This window comes from Lepidochelys kempii, chromosome 27, assembly GCF_965140285.1.
Source record: "Lepidochelys kempii isolate rLepKem1 chromosome 27, rLepKem1.hap1, whole genome shotgun sequence".
Taxonomy (NCBI): Eukaryota; Metazoa; Chordata; order Testudines; family Cheloniidae; genus Lepidochelys; species Lepidochelys kempii.
The window spans coordinates 5,958,666-5,976,669 of NC_136406.1; the positions used below are offsets into that span (position 1 = coordinate 5,958,666).

Consider the following 18,004-nt stretch of genomic DNA (forward strand, 5'->3'; position numbering starts at 1 on the left):
ATGGCGGCTGGGCAGCGTCGTGACGGAAACGGAAGTGACGGTGCGCGTGGGGGCAGTGTGGGAAGTAGCGTGCCGCGTGCATGTGGCGTGCAAACTGCCCGCACCGCCAGCCGGGTCGGGGTGGGGGTGAGTCGGGGTCAGGTGCCCGGTCGGTCACGCGGGATCGGGCTGTGACCCTGTGTCCGCGAGCAGCGCCCCCCAGCGCCGGGGCAGTAGTGGGGGGGAGGTGCAGGGATTTGCTGGGGTGGGGGGATTTGCGGGGGGGTGCGGGGACACGGGGAGGTTTGCTGGGGTGGGGGGATTTGCGGGGGGGTGCGGGGACCCGGGGAGGTTTGCTGGGGTGGGGGGATTTGCGGGGGTGGGTGCGGGGACACGGGGAGGTTTGCTGGGGTGGGGGGATTTGCGGGGGGGGTGCGGGGACACGGGGGTTTGCTGGGGTGGGGGGATTTGCGGGGGGGGTGCGGGGACACGGGGTTTTGCTGGGGTGGGGGGATTTGCGGTGGGGGGGGTGCGGGGACACGGGGAGGTTTGCTGGGGTGGGGGGATTTGCGGGGGGGGGTGCGGGGACACGGGGAGGTTTGCTGGGGTGGGGGGATTTGCGGGGGGGTGCGGGGACACGGGGAGGTTTGCTGGGGTGGGGGGATTTGCGGGGGGGTGCGGGGACACGGGGAGGTTTGCTGGGGTGGGGGGATTTGCGGGGGGGGTGCGGGGACACGGGGTTTTGCTGGGGTGGGGGGATTTGCGGGGGGGGTGCGGGGACACGGGGTTTTGCTGGGGTGGGGGGATTTGCGGTGGGGGGGGTGCGGGGACACGGGGAGGTTTGCTGGGGTGGGGGGATTTGCGGGGGGGTGCGGGGACACGGGGAGGTTTGCTGGGGTGGGGGGATTTGCGGGGGGGGTGCGGGGACACGGGGTTTTGCTGGGGTGGGGGGATTTGCGGGGGGGTGCGGGGACACGGGGTTTTGCTGGGGTGGGGGGATTTGCGGTGGGGGGGGTGCGGGGACACGGGGAGGTTTGCTGGGGTGGGGGGATTTGCGGGGGGGTGCGGGGACACGGGGAGGTTTGCTGGGGTGGGGGGATTTGCGGGGGGGGTGCGGGGACACGGGGTTTTGCTGGGGTGGGGGGATTTGCGGGGGGGTGCGGGGACACGGGGAGGTTTGCTGGGGTGGGGGGATTTGCGGGGGGGGTGCGGGGACACGGGGAGGTTTGCTGGGGTGGGGGGATTTGCGGGGGGGGTGCGGGGACACGGGGAGGTTTGCTGGGGTGGGGGGGTGCGGGGACACGGGGTTTTGCTGGGGTGGGGGGATTTGCGGGGGGGTGCGGGGACACGGGGAGGTTTGCTGGGGTGGGGGGATTTGCGGGGGGGGTGCGGGGACACGGGGAGGTTTGCTGGGGTGGGGGGATTTTGCGGGGGGGTGCGGGGACACGGGAAGGTGCGGGGGACACGGGGAGGTTTGCTGGGGTGGGGGGATTTGCGGGGGGGGGTGCGGGGACACGGGGAGGTTTGCTGGGGTGGGGGGATTTGCGGGGGGGGTGCGGGGACATGGGGAGGTTTGATGGGGTGGGGGGATTTGGCTGGGGGTCTGATGGGTCCTAGCCCCACTCAGCTGCTACTCAGTGGGAGGCGGGTGGGTACGGGTTGCTTTGGAGCTTGGCGTCACAGTGTGGGGGGGGCCCATATCTAGCCATGTAGATTTTTTTTGCAGGGTGCGGGGACTAAATGCATCTAGAGGGTTGTCCTACTGTAGACAGCAGTGGGTTTGGAACTGCGGTACTGGTGGGGCAGCATGGGGATGTGGGGCCTTGGGTGGAGTCATGGGGTTACTCACTCTTTGATCTGTAGCAGTCTGGCTTGGCGAGCAGCTGCAGAGAATGGGATGGGAGAGACCTCCCTTCCCCCAGCCCAGTGTTGGGGTGAGTGACGTGCCCCCAGGGGTGTTCAGAGCCACTGAGGGACAATTTGGACTTTGGGTTCAGCCTGCTGCCGCTTCCCCTCTCTCCACAGAAGGCGTGTGCACTGCTGCCTGCGACTGATTGTGGGGCTCCCCCGCCTGTCAAAGAGCGAGCAGAGACTCTGGGCCTGAGCGAGCCTACGGGCTCCTTCACCCCCCAGCATGGGCAAGAAGGGCAAAGTGGGGAAGAGCCGCCGGGACAAGTTCTACCGCCTGGCCAAGGAGACAGGTGAGCGGGGGCAAGGGTCAGTATCTGAGTTCTGGGGGCATCTCTCCTGAGATGTGACTCTGCCCCTCAGCACCCACATCCTACCTCTCCTGGGCCACGACCTCCCACGCATGGCCCGGCCTGGGCTGTGCTCCCTGCCATAAGTTGTTCTGTTTGTTTCCACACTTCCTGCCCTGCAGCGGCTGCTGGGGAGTTTGTGACAGGCACCAAGCTGGTCTTGTCCCCCTTGGAGCTGCAGAGTGCAGAGCTGGGACTCACCCTGAAAAGCTATGACTGTCCCTCCCTTTAGGCTTTCGCTCACGATCCTCGTTCAAGCTGATTCAGCTCAACCGGAAGTTCCAGTTCCTGCCAAAATCCCGCGCACTGCTGGACTTGTGTGCAGCCCCTGGCGGCTGGTGAGTGTCAGGGGCCACAGCTGCCCCGTCAGAACCCAGGGGACCCCCCTGCCCCCCGGCTCTTGGAACGGGGGCTGGCAGGTACCCCGGGGGCCCCTTGGTGACAGGAGGCAGGAATGTCCTGGCTGGCTTGGCAGAGCTCCAGCCCGCTCACTTACATTTTGGGAAGGCCCAGAGCCCATGTGCAGCCCTGTCTACTTCCTGGGCACCAGCAGTGGCTAACAAACTGAGTCTTGGGGCAGAAGAGCAATTGTGCGGCGGACACGCACTGTCCAACATCCCCGCCCCCCCGGGCTGGCAAACAGCCTTGTGGCCATGGCAGGCTGCTGCCAGGGGGCAATTCGTGGCACTCCAGGAGACGCCAGAGCTATCCTGTCCCAAACCCTGGGTGACTGTCCGGTAGTGGGCAGCTCCCAAGAGCAGGCAGTCGCTGGCAAGAGATCAGCACCCAGGCCTGGAGCTGCTGGTGGTGCATTGCCTGTCCTTAGGGACCGCAGGGAGCTCTCCCTGCTCTGGCTCTGCCAGATGAGGTATTGCAGGTGTCTCCCCATGAAAGATGAGGGTAGAGTCCTCCATGGCAACACATCTGTTCCCAGCCGAGGCAGCGTGGACTGGGCGGGGTTGCTGTGAGTCAGGGGAGCAGCTCCCTATGCTACCAGACCCTCCAGGCTGGACCCCCCACTATGCCCTCCACCCAGTCTCGGACCAGCCTGGAGTGGGGGTGACCCCAAACAGCCATATCTGTGGGCTGCGTAGAGACTCATTGGGGTGCCAGACCCCAAGGGATGGTTGCGGAGCCCCACACCTCTTGGGTTTCTCCTCTGTCAGAGTCAGTCCTGTGGGACTTGTTTCCTTTCCTGTGATGGGGGGCTGTGTGGGTCATTACGGGGGGCGAAGGAGGAAGCTGAGGCCTTACGCTGTCTCTGGCCCTCTCTCCTCTCCACAGGCTGCAGGTGGCCTCCAAGTTCATGCCAGTTTCGAGCCTCATTATTGGTGAGTGATGGGAGCGTGGGTCCGGGGGCAGGACAGGATGCCTGGGGGGCTGGGCCTAGGAGAGAAGGGGCAGTTGCTGAGGGGCTGGTTGGGAAGGGGACACTGTCCCTCCTGATGACTGGGGCGGATGCCACCCCTCATGGGAGTTGAGGGCTGTTGAGAACGGGACAGCACCCCCGTTGGGGGAGGGGGTCCAGCAGATGCAGTCTCAGCAGTCTCTCTCTCCTAGGGGTGGATTTGGTCCCCATTAAGCCCATCCCCAACGTGGTGACGCTGCAGGAGGACATCACCACGGAGAAGTGTCACCAGGTAATTCCCACCCCACAACACCTCCTGAACCCCAACAGCCAGATGCTTTAGCGCATCTCTCCTGGCCTTTTTTCTGGGGGAATTGGGGGCACCATGTCCACCCGCCCCCCAGAGGCGTCTCTGTGGTGGGATCCCTGAGCCACCAACCCTGGTTTCCCTTGGGGGGAGTGGCTCGGCCACTCAGTGCTGGTGCACAGATTCTGTAGGCAAGCGGGAGCGTTGGTCTTGGGGTGTTGGTGGAGAGGCCTGGCGTGGGGAGAGGGGCGGTGGGCTCACTGTGTGCCCTCGCCCCCTTCCCCCACTCTGCTGTAGGGAATGTGAGGGGGACTGTCCTGGCAGGGAGGGTGTCCCAGGCTCACCCCCTGCCCTCGCCCCCCAGGCCGTGCGCAAGGAACTGCAGACGTGGAAGGTGGACGTGGTGCTGAACGACGGGGCCCCCAATGTGGGGGCCAGCTGGGTGCATGATGCATATTCCCAAGGTACGTCCCCCACTCGACTGGCAGCACTGGTCCCTGTGATAGTCGAGGGTTCAGCTCCATCCCTTGCACCCTGGAGCTGCAGCGCAGTCCCTGCGTCCAGCTCAGCAGTCCTGTGTCCCATCGCCCATGTCCCCCAGTGCCTGCTGGGGCCAGCCCAGTTACGAGGGATTGGGACCCTCTGGCTGTAGCCCGGCACTGTTGGTCGGATGCTCCAGTGCAGAGAGCGGCAGGAGGCCGGGGCCCCGTGGAAGTGGGAGACGTCCCAGGGGAGGGAAAGGAGCACGAGTTGCAGCGCCGGGCAAGTGTCTGTGGAGTTGTTTCCTCAACAGGCCCAGGGCTGAGTCCGGCCCTGCCCTATCCTTCCCCTCAGGTACCACAATGACAGGCACCGTGGGAACCAGAATCAAGCTGGATCCCACTGCCTAGCCACACTCCGGCCTGCTGCGCTTGGAGCCACTGGGAGCGAGGGCTCAATGGGGTTGGCTATGGCACTGACCCACCTCCATTCTTCACTCCAGCCAACCTGACGCTCATGGCCCTGAAGTTGGCCTGTGAATTCCTTTCCAAGGGTGGCTGGTTTATCACAAAAGTCTTCCGCTCCCGCGACTACCAGCCCCTCCTGTGGATCTTCCAGCAGTTTTTTCGCAAGGTGCAGGCCACCAAGCCACAGGCCTCCCGCAATGAGTCGGCCGAGATCTTCGTCGTCTGCCAGGGTGAGCTGGGGCCAGGGGTTGCTGGGTGGGAAGGGGGGGAGTCACTGGCTGACATCTCTAATCCTTTCCTTTTCCCTCTCCCAGGATATCTGTCCCCAGATAAAATTGACAGCAAATTTTTTGATCCCAAATTTGCCTTCAAGGAAGTTGAGATTCAGGCCAAATCTGTGAGCGAGCTGGTGACCAAAAAGAAACCAAAGGTACAAGTGAGCAGTCCGGGGGGCTTGGCTGTGAGGGGAGGTCCTTTGGGTCAGAGAGAGTAGCCCCCAGGGATGAGGAGAGGGGTGCACAGCTTAGAGTGGGGCCGGGGGAGGCTGTAGCACTTGGACCCTGCCGAGTGGAGCCTGCTGCTTACTTATCCCATCTGGCTAGTAATATATATGCTTGGCACTTCAAACGCGCTAATTTCCCAATGCCGAGGAAAACTATGAGTGAAATTGCCTGGGAGGAAAAATGTAGACAGGCGAATGAAAATTGGGAGCCCTTTTAGAGGGTGTGGCCAAAAAGCCATAATTCTACAATCAAGAAAGAATTTTGTCTAAAATTCCATCCTGGTTCAGTGGTGAAGAGAAAGTGACAATTAGACATAAAAAAGCAATATATAACACATGGGGAAAAAAGGGGAAATGCATAGCAATGGATATGAATTCAAAGTTATGGAGGGTAGAAAATTGATAAGGGAAGCTAAAGAGATCAGGGTAAACTCCCTGGTTTGCAGAGCTAAGGACAATAAAGAGTTTAAGGATATTAGAAATAAAATAAATGCTAGCAATGGTATAGGCCTATTACACGCGGGGGAGATGGCCAAGTTATTAATATAGAAAAGGCAGAAAAGTGTTTAATGAATATTTGTGTATTTGGCAAGAAGCAGGATTATGTTATCGTATTACATGAGGATGGTGAAGTAGTTTCTAGTCCATTAGTAACCAAGGTGGATGTTAAAAATTATCTACTAGGAACAAACATTTTAAAATCAGCAAGTCAGTAGCAAATAACTAGCACCCAAAAAGTCATAAAAGAGCGGGCTGAGAAAATCTCTAGCCTACTGATGTTAATTCATGCCAGTCAGCGTGATTTGGTGGTGGTGGTGGGGGGGTTCTTGTCAAACAAACCTGATTTCATTCTTCGAAAGGTTCTTGTCTTAGTACTGCACAACAGGCTAACTAAAAACGTAGCACTGAGCGGTACCTGCGAAGCACTCAGTGAGTGGATTAAGATCTGGGGAACTGACAGATCTCAGAAAGTGTTTGTCCGTATGGCATCGTCATCTAATGGGCGAGTGTCCAGTGAGGTTCCACAGGGACTGGTACTAGGCCTGACCTCATTCAAAGTTTTCATCAGTCGGGAAGCAAATAGCAAAGGTGCAACTGAGCCAAAGATTTGTGGATTGAGACATACCGATTGGGACAGGGTAGCGCTATGGAGCGATCAGGATCGCAGGGTGATCTGGACCCATTCAAACACCAGGTGTTTTAATTCAGCCAAAAGCAAGGTCATGTGTCTAGGGCCGTACCTGCAGAATGGGGGCCTGTGTCCTGGAAAGCAGGGACTCTGGACAGGACCTAGGAGTGCTCGTGGACAAGTAGCTGCCCGGGAGCTCCAGGTGTGATGCTGATGTGACCCGTGGCTGTGTGAAGAGGGGAGTTGAAGCAGAGTTCTGTATGGCACTGCTGGGATCGACGCTGGAGATCGCACCCCAGTCAGGGGTCCGCATTCGAAAAGGTGTTGACGTATTCGAGAGGGTGCAGAAAAGAGCCACAAAACCGATTCGGGGGCTGGTGAAGAGGCCAGAGAGTGACACGCAGAGCTCACTCTGTTTCGCTGATCCCAGAGCAGACTGAGAGTTGTCATGACGACAGTGATTTAATCTTCACGGGGAGAAAATACTGGCGACTAACAGGCTCGTTAAGGGCGACAGGCAAAACGAGAACCCCTGGCTGGAAGCTGAAGTTAGGCACATTCAAATTAGAAATGAGGCAGGAAGTGTTCCCTGAGCGGGCGACTGGCCATTGGAGCAGACTGCCCACTTTAGCCACCACAAGCCGTGGGTTCCATATGGGCGTGAGGGGGGAAGTGAAGCAGCTGGGCTAGGCCAGAGGTCAGGCTAGCTGATCTGATGGCCCTGCCGTGAACGTACGGCTCTGACCCCGCTCTCCCGTCTCACAGGCGGAGGGATACGCGGAAGGTGACACAACGCTCTATCACCGCTTCACGCTGATGGATTTCCTCAAGGCCCCCAACCCTGTGGATTTTCTCTCCAAGGCCAACGAGGTGAGTGCCCAGGGCATGGCTGGCCCCTGTGGGAGCGGAGAAGGCAGGGCCCACAGGCTGGACCCTGGGCATGTGTGCTGGGCTCGGCTCAGCCCCTCTGCTGGACGCCTGCAGTGCACTTAGCAGCACCCAGGGGCTTGCAGGTGGGACCCGTGGCCCTGACCTTGGGCTTGGGGCAGGGAAGGGTTGCGGGGGCTGCGGGGCCTCGGGAAGGAGGCAGCTGCAGCCTTTCCCCTTCGGCTCCTGTGCAGATCACGCTGGGGGACAGCGAGCTGGAGCGGCACAGCATCACCACCGAGGAGCTGCACCAGTGCTGCCGGGACATCCGTGTGCTGGGCCGCAAGGAGCTCAGGTACGGGGGCAGGGGCACGCGGCCTGGGCTTGGGGAGTCTGGCATTGCCTGGGGTGGCTGGTTCTAACTCGCTGCCTCTCTGCTCAGGGCCCTGCTGAACTGGAGGACGAAGCTCCGTCGCTTTATGGCCAGAAAACTGAAGGAGCAGGCCAAGGAGCTGGACATCAGGTAGGACGAGAAACGTGGCTTCCAACCTCAGCTGCCCCCTCCATGCACACCAGGGGGTGCTGTGACACCGGGAGCTCCGTAGCTAGTACCCCCCAACTGGTTGCACTGGGGAGCCTAGCCCAGGGTTGGCTGGTGGGGCAGGGCCAGGCTGAGTGACTCCATCTTCTGCCAGCTTGAGCTCCGGCGAGGAGGAGGAGGGCGGCGAGGAGGAGGTCGGGAAGACATCGGGAGCAGCTGGGGATGGAGCCGCTGAGGAGGAGGAGATGGAGCTGAGGCTGGCAGAGCTGAAGGCAGAGGAAGTGGCTGAGCTGAAGAGGTGAGTGCTGCCTTCCTAGGGGGCTGAGCGAGGGGATCTGGGCACCCAGGGGTGGGGGAAGCTCAGTGCTGTGAGCTCCCGCTATTTTCAGGCATGTGATGGGCTCATCCTCAGCTGGGCTGGGATGTCCAGCCAGCAGAAATGCTGCAGGGGGCTCTCCCTTGCCATACTTGGGCACCCTGGAAGCTCCCTGGGTGCCTACCCTCCCCCCCTCCCCGCCCGGTACTCCTATGTGCCTTGAGTGCCCCCCATGGCTCCTCTCCCTTCAGACCTATTTCCAGGAGTAGTTTCCTTTGGCCTCAGGACTGCTGCCCTTCCCAGGGACCCCAGCCTGGCTCAGACGCTCGCCCACCCCAGTGTGCGAGGGAAGCAGAGGCTCTGAGTGAAGTGACTTGCCCAAGTTCCCAAGGTCTGCAGAAGAGCTGGGAATAGAACCCAGGAATCCTGCCAGCCAGGCCTTCTCTGACACCCCCCACAAGACCCGGCTCCATGTGTCCCCAGCAGCAGCTGGAGCTCATTGCCTGGTGGCAGCCCACTGCTCTATCGCAGCATGATGGTTGCCCTCGGGTGAGGGGGATTGTGCCCCTTCCCCCATGACTGGAGAGCATGGCCCTGCAGCAGTAGAGAGCTGTGAGAGCTATGGGCCCAGCCCTGCAGCTCAGGGGTCTCCATCTGGGGGGGGCAGTCGGACAGACCCGCTGGGAGGCATGCTGGGGCAGCCGGGCTCCCATCCTTGTGACAGCAGCTGTGGGGCACTGGCTGCAGCATGACACCCCTCCCCCGGCGGGGTTCCCCCCAGGAAGAAAAAGAAGATCCTGAAGGAGCAGCGTAAGCAGCGTGAGCGCATTGAGCTGAAGATGGACCTGCCCGGTGTCTCCATCGCGGACGAGGGCGAGACTGGCATGTTCTCCCTCAGAACCATTGGCAAGACCCGGGTGAGGCTGCGGGGGCGACAGCTGGCTCCCCACCGGCGTGACGGCCAATGTCTGCTCGGGGCAGAGCTGGAGGGTTGGTGGGCCGTGAGCAATGAGGAGGCTACCGGGGAGTGAGCAGGGCTAGGAGCGTGGCGGGTGGGGGCACTCCAGGGGTGTTGGCCGGCCAGGTGGGTGCTGGGCTGGGAGAGCGGCTGGCCAAAGGGGGAACTGGCAGGAGAGGAAGAGGAGACAGGATGATTTGATTTCTGTGGGGCCTGGCTCCTGAAACTCGCTCCCTGGTCCTCAGCTGCTGAATGAGGTGGCCCTGGGTGATATGGCGTCTGCTGATGCCTTCCTGGAGGCGCCACATGAAGAGGATGACGTGGCCCTCTCGGAGCAGGACGACGCGGACGATGTGTCTCTGGCCAGCGACTTGGGCTCGGATGAGCTGGCCGACATCGAGGAGCGGCCGCAGGAAGCCAAGCGGGGACTGGGCCCAAAGAGGTCAGAGCCGTTGTGGGGAGCAGGGGGCACTCACCCACCTGCCCTGGGGCTGGAGGGCAGGTGAGGGATCCTGGCAGCTGCAGTAAAATCCCCCTGGTTGGACCAGCTTGGCCGTGAGTAGGGCGCTACCAAATTCATGTCCGTGAAAAACACGTCCTAGACCATGAAATCTGGTCTTCCCTGTAAAATCTGGTCTCTTGTGTACTTTTTACCTAAGCAGCGTTTCGCAAACTGTGGCTCCCAGCATTGCCCCTCCTACTTCTGCACCACCTTCAGAGCTGGGCAGCTGGAGAGCGGCAGCTGCTGGCTGGCAGCCCAGCTCTGAAGGCAGCACCGCCGCCAGCAGCAGCACGGAAGTGGCACTGCATTGGGGGGTCATCACCTTTTGGGGGGGAGGATTGGCGGGGGCTTTACATGTTTATATTTTGCCATTTTTAAATACATATTCATGCTTTGTTACAACACCATGAAATTTAAGTATCTGAAACCGTGACATTCAAGCTTTTTAAAATGCTGTGACTGAAATTTACGAAAATGATGTAAATTTGGTAGGGCCATGGCCATGAGGAGTGCTGGGCAAACGACAGCCCCTCCACTCTGGGCTCCCAGTAGGAGGCGCTGAGACTGGCTGGGGTGATGACCAGGCGGATGGAGTCGGCCTGGTTGGCCCTTAACCCTTGCAGCACTGTTGCAGTGGGAGCTTCTGCCCCATTTCCTAGGGGTTGTAGCCAGGTGGGCAGCTCTGCTGAGTGCCCCGCCTCGGGGAGCCCTGTGTGAAGCAGCCTGGCTGCCCCTGCTGGGTCCCTGTCCGTGGGGCCAGGGCTGAGCGTGCCCGGCTGGCTGTGTTGCAGAGGGACCTTCCAGCAGCTGGCAGAGGAGGAGGGGGAGGAGAATCCCCTGCTGGTGCCCCTGGAGGAGAAGTCGGTGCTGGACGAGAGGCAGACCACCCTGTGGTTCAGGAAGGTGAGTGCCCCCGCTGGCCAGGAAGGGCCAGGCCCTGGGGTGGGGGGTGTCCCAGCCCCTGTGCAGCGGCTCCAGCCTCACCTGGGTTCACCCACCCTCTGCTGGCTGGAGATAGGTGTGCGCTGGCTCTGGCCTGTCGCTCTCTGGTGGCAGCACAGCACATGTGAGCTGTGGTACTAATGGCTGGCAGGAGACTCCTGAGCTCCCCCAGGGAGGCCTGCCTGGGGCTGGGCAGCCGCAGGGCTGGGGAATTACAGGGGCCAGAGTCTCCCCACGTGGGCTTCAGGGACCCCAGGGGGGAGAGTGGGGAGCACAGTGGAAACAGCCCACGCATGAGGGCCTGTGTCCTTGCCCCCTCCTGCCAGCCACCCACGTGTCTCTCGCTGCCCCCTCCATCCCTGCCAGCTCCCTGCCACCCACGTGTCTCTCATTGCCCCCCGGCCAGCTCCCTGCCACCCATGTGTCTCTCCCCTCCAGCTCCCTGCCACCCATGTGTTTCCCGCTGCCCCCTCCTCCGCCAGCTCCCTGCCATTCACGTGTCTCTTGCCCCCCACCTCCCTGCCAGCTCAGCCCTGCCTTCTGTGATTGAGCGCTCCCTGTCCCTAGGAGGTCTTTGCCGGCATTGAGGACGACGCAGACGAGGCCCTGGAGATCAGCCAGACGCAGGTGCTGTCTGAGAGGAAGGAGCCGCCGCCAGGTGAGAAGGGGGCCATGGTGTGATGCACAAGGCCTGCTGTCGCTGGGGGTAGCACCCTTGGCAGCCAAGCCCAGGAGGAAGCTGGGCCCCCATTGTCCAGGTGAGGAACTGGCCACAAGGTCACAGAAGCAATTGGAGCTCTGGGTCCCCGGCTTGCTCTCGGGACCACCTGAATGGGGGGAGTGTCTGGTGAGACAAGCTTGACCCTGGCTCAGCCCCCAGGGAAAGGGGCCCAGCCAAACAGGGCAGGGCGCAGGGCTCCCCTGCAGCTAACAGGCCGTCCCCATGCTGTCCATTCAACCGGTGTGGCTGGGGCCCCTGGGAAGCAGGACTACCTCTTATCAGCATGACCAGCAGCAATGCCCCTCCCAGCAATGAGCTCTCTTGGGGGCCCTCCAGTCCGCCTCACCCACTGGCCTTGCTTGTCACACCCAGGGAATGTGAAGGGGAAGGAGCAGAAGAAGCTGCCCCCATCCCAGGATGCAGCTGCAGCAGAGGTGGGGTCCAGAGCAGCCGTAGGGGCTGGTCCCAGCGAAGCCCAGGGCGGGGGGAGCAGTGGCGAAGACGACTCTGACAGCAGCAGCGATGAGGAGAGGTGAGGAGCAAATGGGGGTCGCTGGCCTGCCTGGTGTGGGGGCAGGGTGGGTGTAGCAGGGCCCCAGGCCCCCAGACTCTACGCAGTGGGAGGGATGAGCTGGGGGGGCTGCCCCTCCCCCCCAGTCCTGAGCACCCTTGCCTTGGGAGACACTGTATGAGCGGCAGTGACAGCTCCTGTCTTCCCCCCAGGGAGACGTCACAGAAGGGAAGGAAGCGGGCGCTGGTTGAGCCAGGTGGCTTCGAGGTGGTGCCCATTGAGGACCCAGGTGAGTTGAGTGGGGGCTCTGTGCAGGGAAAGGCAGCCCTGCTGGGGTGTCTGCACCCCTGGACACCAGCATGGAGCTCAGGGCTGGGTGGTGGGCACAGGGCATAAGGCCACGGATATCTGGCCATGGAGGTTTCTACTCGTGGGGGAATTCTGCACCACTGCGCATGCGCAGAGTTTGTGCCCCACAGATTTCTTTGCTTCCCTGCAGAAAAATGACTTTCTGACAGGGAAGTAAAGGGAAGCCACAAGAGCCGTCATGTGACCCTCCCCATCAGTATGTTTCGGGTGTCCAGGGCAGCCGGCAGAGAGGTAAATCACTGTGGGGAACGGGGCGGGACTGGGGAAGACCCGGCTGGTGGCTCCTACCCTGCACAGCATCCGGGGTTGTCAGAGCCACCCCCAGATTTCTCCCCTGGCTGTAGGAAGCTCTGCAAATTCCCCCCTCCCCCACGCATCCTGCACCCATTGCTCCCCCTGCACCTGGACCACCCTGACGAGCCACCTGCACCTGGATCCTCATCCCACGAGCCCCAAGCAGCTGCACCTGGATCCCCACCCCACTGAACCCTCCAAACCCAGACCCCCCCTCCCGCTGAGCCCCAACCACCTTCACCTGGACCCCCCTGCAGAGTCCCATTACCATTGCTCCTGATCCCCCACTGAGCCGCCTGCACCCAGATTGCCCCACGCAGAACCCTCTCAACCCACACCTGGATCCCCCCACGCTAAGCCCCTCCACACTTGGATTCTGCTGGGCTGAGCCTGCCTGCCCACACCTGGCATGGAGGGGCAGGGCCTTGGGGTGTTTCTGGGGCAGGCCTGGTCCTTGCGCTGCATCAGGGTTGGGTGCAGCCTCACCACTGAGTCTGTGTCCTGGGGGAGCTGCACTGTGATCTCCCACCCCTGAGCAGCCAGTGGCCTGTCCTCCCCACTGCCATGCTGGGGAGCCTCCACTTGCAGAATTCTTCATGTTTTGGTGCAGAATTCTCTCAGGAGTAAACGGTTTCATATATGGAGGTGCCAGGGCCCAGGTGGGAGGGTTTGTAGCAGCCTGAGCCCATACTTGTCCATCTTCTCTCCTTCCTCCCCCCCTCTCCCCCCACACACACAGTGAAGCGAGCCCGTGTCCTGGATGCGGAGGGGCTCGCGCTGGGGTCTGTCATTGCCACCTCCAGGAAAGCCAAGCGGGACCTGATTGACAACTCCTTCAACAGGTACCGGGGCAGCAGTCAGTATGGGGGCAGCGGCGACCAGCTTCTCTGGGTAGCTCCTGTGGGGGGGGGAGCAGCGGCGCTGAGCGGGCAGACAGCTGTGATTTTGAGGGGTCCGTTCCCCCTTGGTTGCTCCCTCTTGGGTAGAGAAGAGGGTGTGTTGCGGGAGGTGGAGCCCTCATTTGACCCCTTCTCTCCTGCCCTGTGGGTGTGAGTTGTGTCTGGTGGTCACTTTCTGTGGGGGTGGTGTCAGGAGCTTGGCTTGTTTAGCCTAACCAAAAGAAGGCTGAGGGGAGATATGATTGCTTTCTATAAATATATCAGAGGGATATATACCAGGGAGGGAGAGGAATTATTTAAGCTCAGTACCAATGTGGACACAAGAACAACTGGCCAGTTTATATCCATCAGGAAGTTTAGACTTGGAATTAGACGAAGGTTTCTAACCATCAGAGGAGTGAAGTTTTGGAGTAGCCTTCCAAGGGGAGCAGTGGGGGCAAAAGATGTATCTGGCTTCAAGATTAAACTCGATAAGTTTATGGAGGAGATGGTATGATGGGATAACATGATTTTGGCAATTAATTGATCTTTATTCATGGTAAATAGGCCCAATGGCCTGTGATGGGATGTTAGATGGGGTGGGATCTGAGTTACTATAGAGAATTCTTTCCTGGGTATCTGGCTGGTGAATCTTGCCCACGTGCTGACTGCCATATTTGGGGTCGGGAAGGAATTTTTCTCCAGGGCAGATTGGCAGAGGCCCTGGGGGTTTTTTGCCTTCCTCTGTAGCATGGGGCACGGCTCACTTGCTGGAGGATTCTCTGCTCCTTGAAGTCTTTAAACCACGATTTTAGGACTTCAGTAGCTCAGACATAGGTGAGAGGTTTATTGCAGGAGTGGGTGGGTGGGTGAGATTCTGTGGCCTGCGTTATGCCACAGGAGGTCAGACTAGATGGTCGTAATGGTCCCTTCTGACCTTAATGTCTATGAGTCTGAGTCTTCTGTCTGTTAGCCCCAAGGCTGGGGGCAGGGGCGGGGGAGGAGAAGGGGCTACTCCTCTGCTTGTCCTTGGGCCCCACCGTCAGCTGGGGCACTCCTTCCCCAGGTATGCCTTTAACGAGGAGGAGGGGGAGCTGCCTGAGTGGTTCCAGCAGGAAGAACAGCAGCACCGCCGGAAGCAGCTGCCTCTGGACCGGCAGACGGTGGAGGAGTACCGGCAGCGCTGGTGCCAGATCAACGCCCGCCCCATCAGAAAGGTGGCAGAGGCCAAGGCCCGGAAGAAGCGGCGGGTAAGTGAGCTGCGTGGCCTGCGTCCCTGGGCGGAGTTGCCCTTCCCCCTACCCTCTTCTCTCCCCGCCTGCCCGGGCCCCCCCAGCTACTCCCTAATCTCTCCCATCTCCCCCAGATGCTGAAGAAGATGGAACAGATGAAGAAGAAGGCGGAGGCTGTGGTGAGCACAGTGGATATTTCAGAGCGTGAAAAGGTGGCCCAGCTGCGCAGGTGAGTTATGATGTCGGGATCTACGGCATGGGCAAGGGGTGGTTGGATTGTCTTGGGATCTGTCAGAACAACAGAAGTCGTGCCAGGCAGGCAAGCAGCCATGAGGCTCCCGAGGGGTCGTTTCAGCTCCCCACCTCTGCCTTGGCCAGGCCCCTGCTGCTTGGGGCACCAATATTGGGCAGTGGCGTTGAGCCGGGGGGGCTCTTAGAAGAGGGTTGTGCAGCCCGTGACCTGGGAGGGTGGGATGCTGGCTGGCTGGACGGGCTGAAGAGGCAGCTGAGAACAAAGGTGGAGAGGTGGTGGGGGTCAGACAGGAAGGGGGTCCCCATGCTTTTCTGAGGCTGCAGCCCTGGAGGACATGGCAGCTCTTAGGGCTGTGGAGATGGGGGCTCAGCCCAGAGCAGTTCATGCCCTGGGAAGCATGTGGAATCCAGAGCTGGGAGTTGCTCCCACCAGCTGTCACATTGACACCCCCTGTTGGTCTGATTCCTCCTTGGGCTTGTTCCCACCCGGGGGGCAAGCGGCTGGGGGGGCAGGTCTCTGCTCTAACCTCTCTCCCCTCTCCTCTGGCAGCATCTACAAGAAGGCCGGCCTGGGGAAGGAGAAGCGGGAGGTCACCTACCTGGTAGCCAAGAAGGGAGTTGGCCGGCGCGTGCGGCGCCCTGCAGGGGTCAAGGGACACTTCAAGGTGGTGGACAGCCGCATGAAGAAGGACATGAGGGCTCAGAAAGGAAAAGAGAAGACGAAACGGCGCCGCAAGTGAGGACTCTGCCCCCGAGGGCTGGGCATGGCCGGCGCCTGGCACCATGTGCCAGGCTGGGGTAGCTGGACAGCCCACTTCTGAGCCCCCGGCTCCTCAGCCAGAGGAGGAGGGAGACACGCTCTGGATCATAAGAGGTCACTTCCTATGGGCAATGGAGCCACTTCCTGTCTGCAGCCTCACGGGAACTGGCCATGCCAGCCTCAGCTTCCTGGCACCACCGCCCTTCCCAGGCTTGCTGTGTGCCAGACGATTGGTTAGCCCTGGTCCTGTGGTTATGTTGACATCACAGCTGTCAATTCTACTCTGTACATCCACCTTCTAGCCGCACCCCACTGTGTGCATGTCCCGGTCCCCCCAGAGAGCAAGGCCAGGAGGTTCACAAGCTGCTTTGACTGTTGCTTTCAGCCAGGCTTCCTGCGCTGGGCCAATCCCTGTGCAGTCCGTGGCCTGGCCAGTAGCAGGGGCTCCTTGGAGCTCGGTCCGGCATTGCTTCCTGCTTTGGTTGTAGACTGAGTGCATGGCGCGGGGGTTCACTGGGAAAGCAGGAGCTAACGCTGGGCAGGGGGAGGCGTCCCTGTCCCTTTTTCATCTCCACTGTCTGGTCTCACTGGGGGATGCAGCACTCCTAGCTTGCTCTGAAATTAAACCCTGTTCTCTGGGCCTGTTTGCTGTTCCCCATGGCTCCGCTAGACTGCGGCCGGGGGATCCTGCCTCTTCTGTTAGCTCTGTGGCTGGGTGTCTCTTTCGGCCTCCTGGCTGCGGTACCAGCTGGACGCTGGGGCTGCTGTCAGAGCTCACTAAAGCAGGTGCAGCTGCCAGCATCAGATTGGGCAGCTCCCCAAATGAGCTGTGGCCTCTCCTCTTGGGGCTCTCTCCCAGCCCTGCCTGTCTCAATAGGGGAAAGGGAGCCGAGCTGGTGACTCCAGAGAAAGGCCTCAATTGCAGAGCAGCACCCTGAATTGTGGCCAGTGGGGTGCTAGCTCCTGGGACTGGGGAGGTCGGGAGGCCTGGGTCTATCCTGCACCTGGAATGGCACTGTTGCCAAGTGTGGGGGAAGGACCCGTGCGATGGATGCTCAGTGCAGGAAATGGGACGTCCGGGCCACAGGTGCGGGTAGCAGAGGCGCTGAGGAGAGCGGCACCTGGCGCAACGAAGGTGAGAGCTCCGGTGGCGATGGGTCGGTGCGGAAAACAGTGGTGCCAACTGCACCCACAGCAGCAATGACTGTGCCGGAAGCAGTGGTGCTAAGAGGCATCCCCAAGTGAAATCCTCTCTGCCCTTCGTAAGTGACAAAGAAAGAGGTGACTTAGCAGGCAGCTGGGGAGGAGATCTACTCCCATGCTCCTTGGCAGGATGGTGTCCATCACACTCGAGGTTTCTAACCGGGGCAGGCACAGCCTTAGAGGTGGAAGAGATGGCTGCCAGGGTACTTTTTACCCAAGGATGATCGGTCCTGGGAGGATCCTGCATCTCTTTCGGGACTGAGCCTGGCCTCCTAGACTTCTCCAGGAGAAATACCTTCCATCTAGTCTCCCTGGTTTTCACAGCCTGTTTTGTGAGGCCTCTGAAGTCCCTGCACTGCTCTAATGTGTGTCTGTGTACCCAGACAATACAGACACTTAGAGTGTGTGTCGTTCCAGGCATGGTAGACCCACATGAGGAACATAATTTAAATCCTGGGGACTAAACCCCCATGTACCTGGAGAAGACAGAAACTGCTCACCTCAGAGTCCTACTCCCCTGTACCAGGATTCATAATCTCTAAGGCCAGAAGGGACCATTGTGATCATCCAGTCTGGCCTCCTGTATAGCAAGGCCAGAGACCTGCCCCAAAATAATTCCCAGAGCCGATCTGTTAGAACAACATCCCGTCTTCATTTACAAATGGTCAGGGATGGGGAATCAACCACGAACCTCGGTAAATTGTTGGTTAATTACCCTCACTATAAAAAATTTACACCATATTTACAGTTTGAATCTGTCAAGCTTCAACTTCCAGCCATTGGATTGTGTTCGACCTTTCTCTGCTAGATTGGATATATGTTCCCCGATATTTACAAATTGCAATCAAGTCACCCTTTAACCTTCTCTCTCTTAAGCTAAATATATTGAGCTCTTTGTCTCTCACTGTAAGGCATCTTGTCTAATCCTTTAACCATTCCTGGGGCTCTTCTCCGAACCCTTTTCAATTTATCAATATCCTTGTTGAACTGTGGGCACCGGAACTGGACACAATGTTCCAGCATCAGTTGCACCCCTGCCAAATACAGAGTATCCTACTCGAGAGTCCCCCGTTTATCCATCCCAGAATCGCATTAGCTCTTTTGGCCACAGCGTCGCACTGGGAGCTCATGGTCAGCTGATTATCCACCACGACCCCCACATCTTTTTCAGAGTCCCTGCTTCCCAGG

The 18,004-nt window shown here is 60.1% G+C and overlaps 1 protein-coding gene across 2 annotated transcripts; it reads left to right on the forward strand.

Moving 5' to 3' along the window:
• The first annotated feature begins 22 nt into the window (after positions 1-22).
• On the forward strand, positions 23-17,720 carry FTSJ3 (FtsJ RNA 2'-O-methyltransferase 3). 2 transcript variants are annotated; one of them, XM_073326014.2, is made up of 22 exons: positions 23-126; positions 2,005-2,180; positions 2,470-2,575; positions 3,522-3,568; positions 3,798-3,877; positions 4,257-4,356; positions 4,875-5,069; positions 5,154-5,269; positions 7,236-7,340; positions 7,592-7,692; positions 7,780-7,860; positions 8,033-8,176; positions 8,976-9,111; positions 9,398-9,594; positions 10,446-10,557; positions 11,164-11,254; positions 11,690-11,849; positions 12,041-12,117; positions 13,231-13,333; positions 14,436-14,619; positions 14,736-14,830; positions 15,404-17,720. In XM_073326014.2, exons 2-22 carry the CDS (start codon positions 2,114-2,116, stop codon positions 15,591-15,593), a joined length of 2,487 nt encoding a protein of 828 aa, XP_073182115.1. In that variant the 5' UTR covers positions 23-126; positions 2,005-2,113; the 3' UTR covers positions 15,594-17,720. The 2 variants fall into 2 exon arrangements, with proteins under 2 accessions (XP_073182115.1, XP_073182116.1); XM_073326015.2 differs by lacking the exon at positions 23-126 and adding an exon at positions 1,611-1,913.
• Positions 17,721-18,004: the final 284 nt, after the last annotated feature.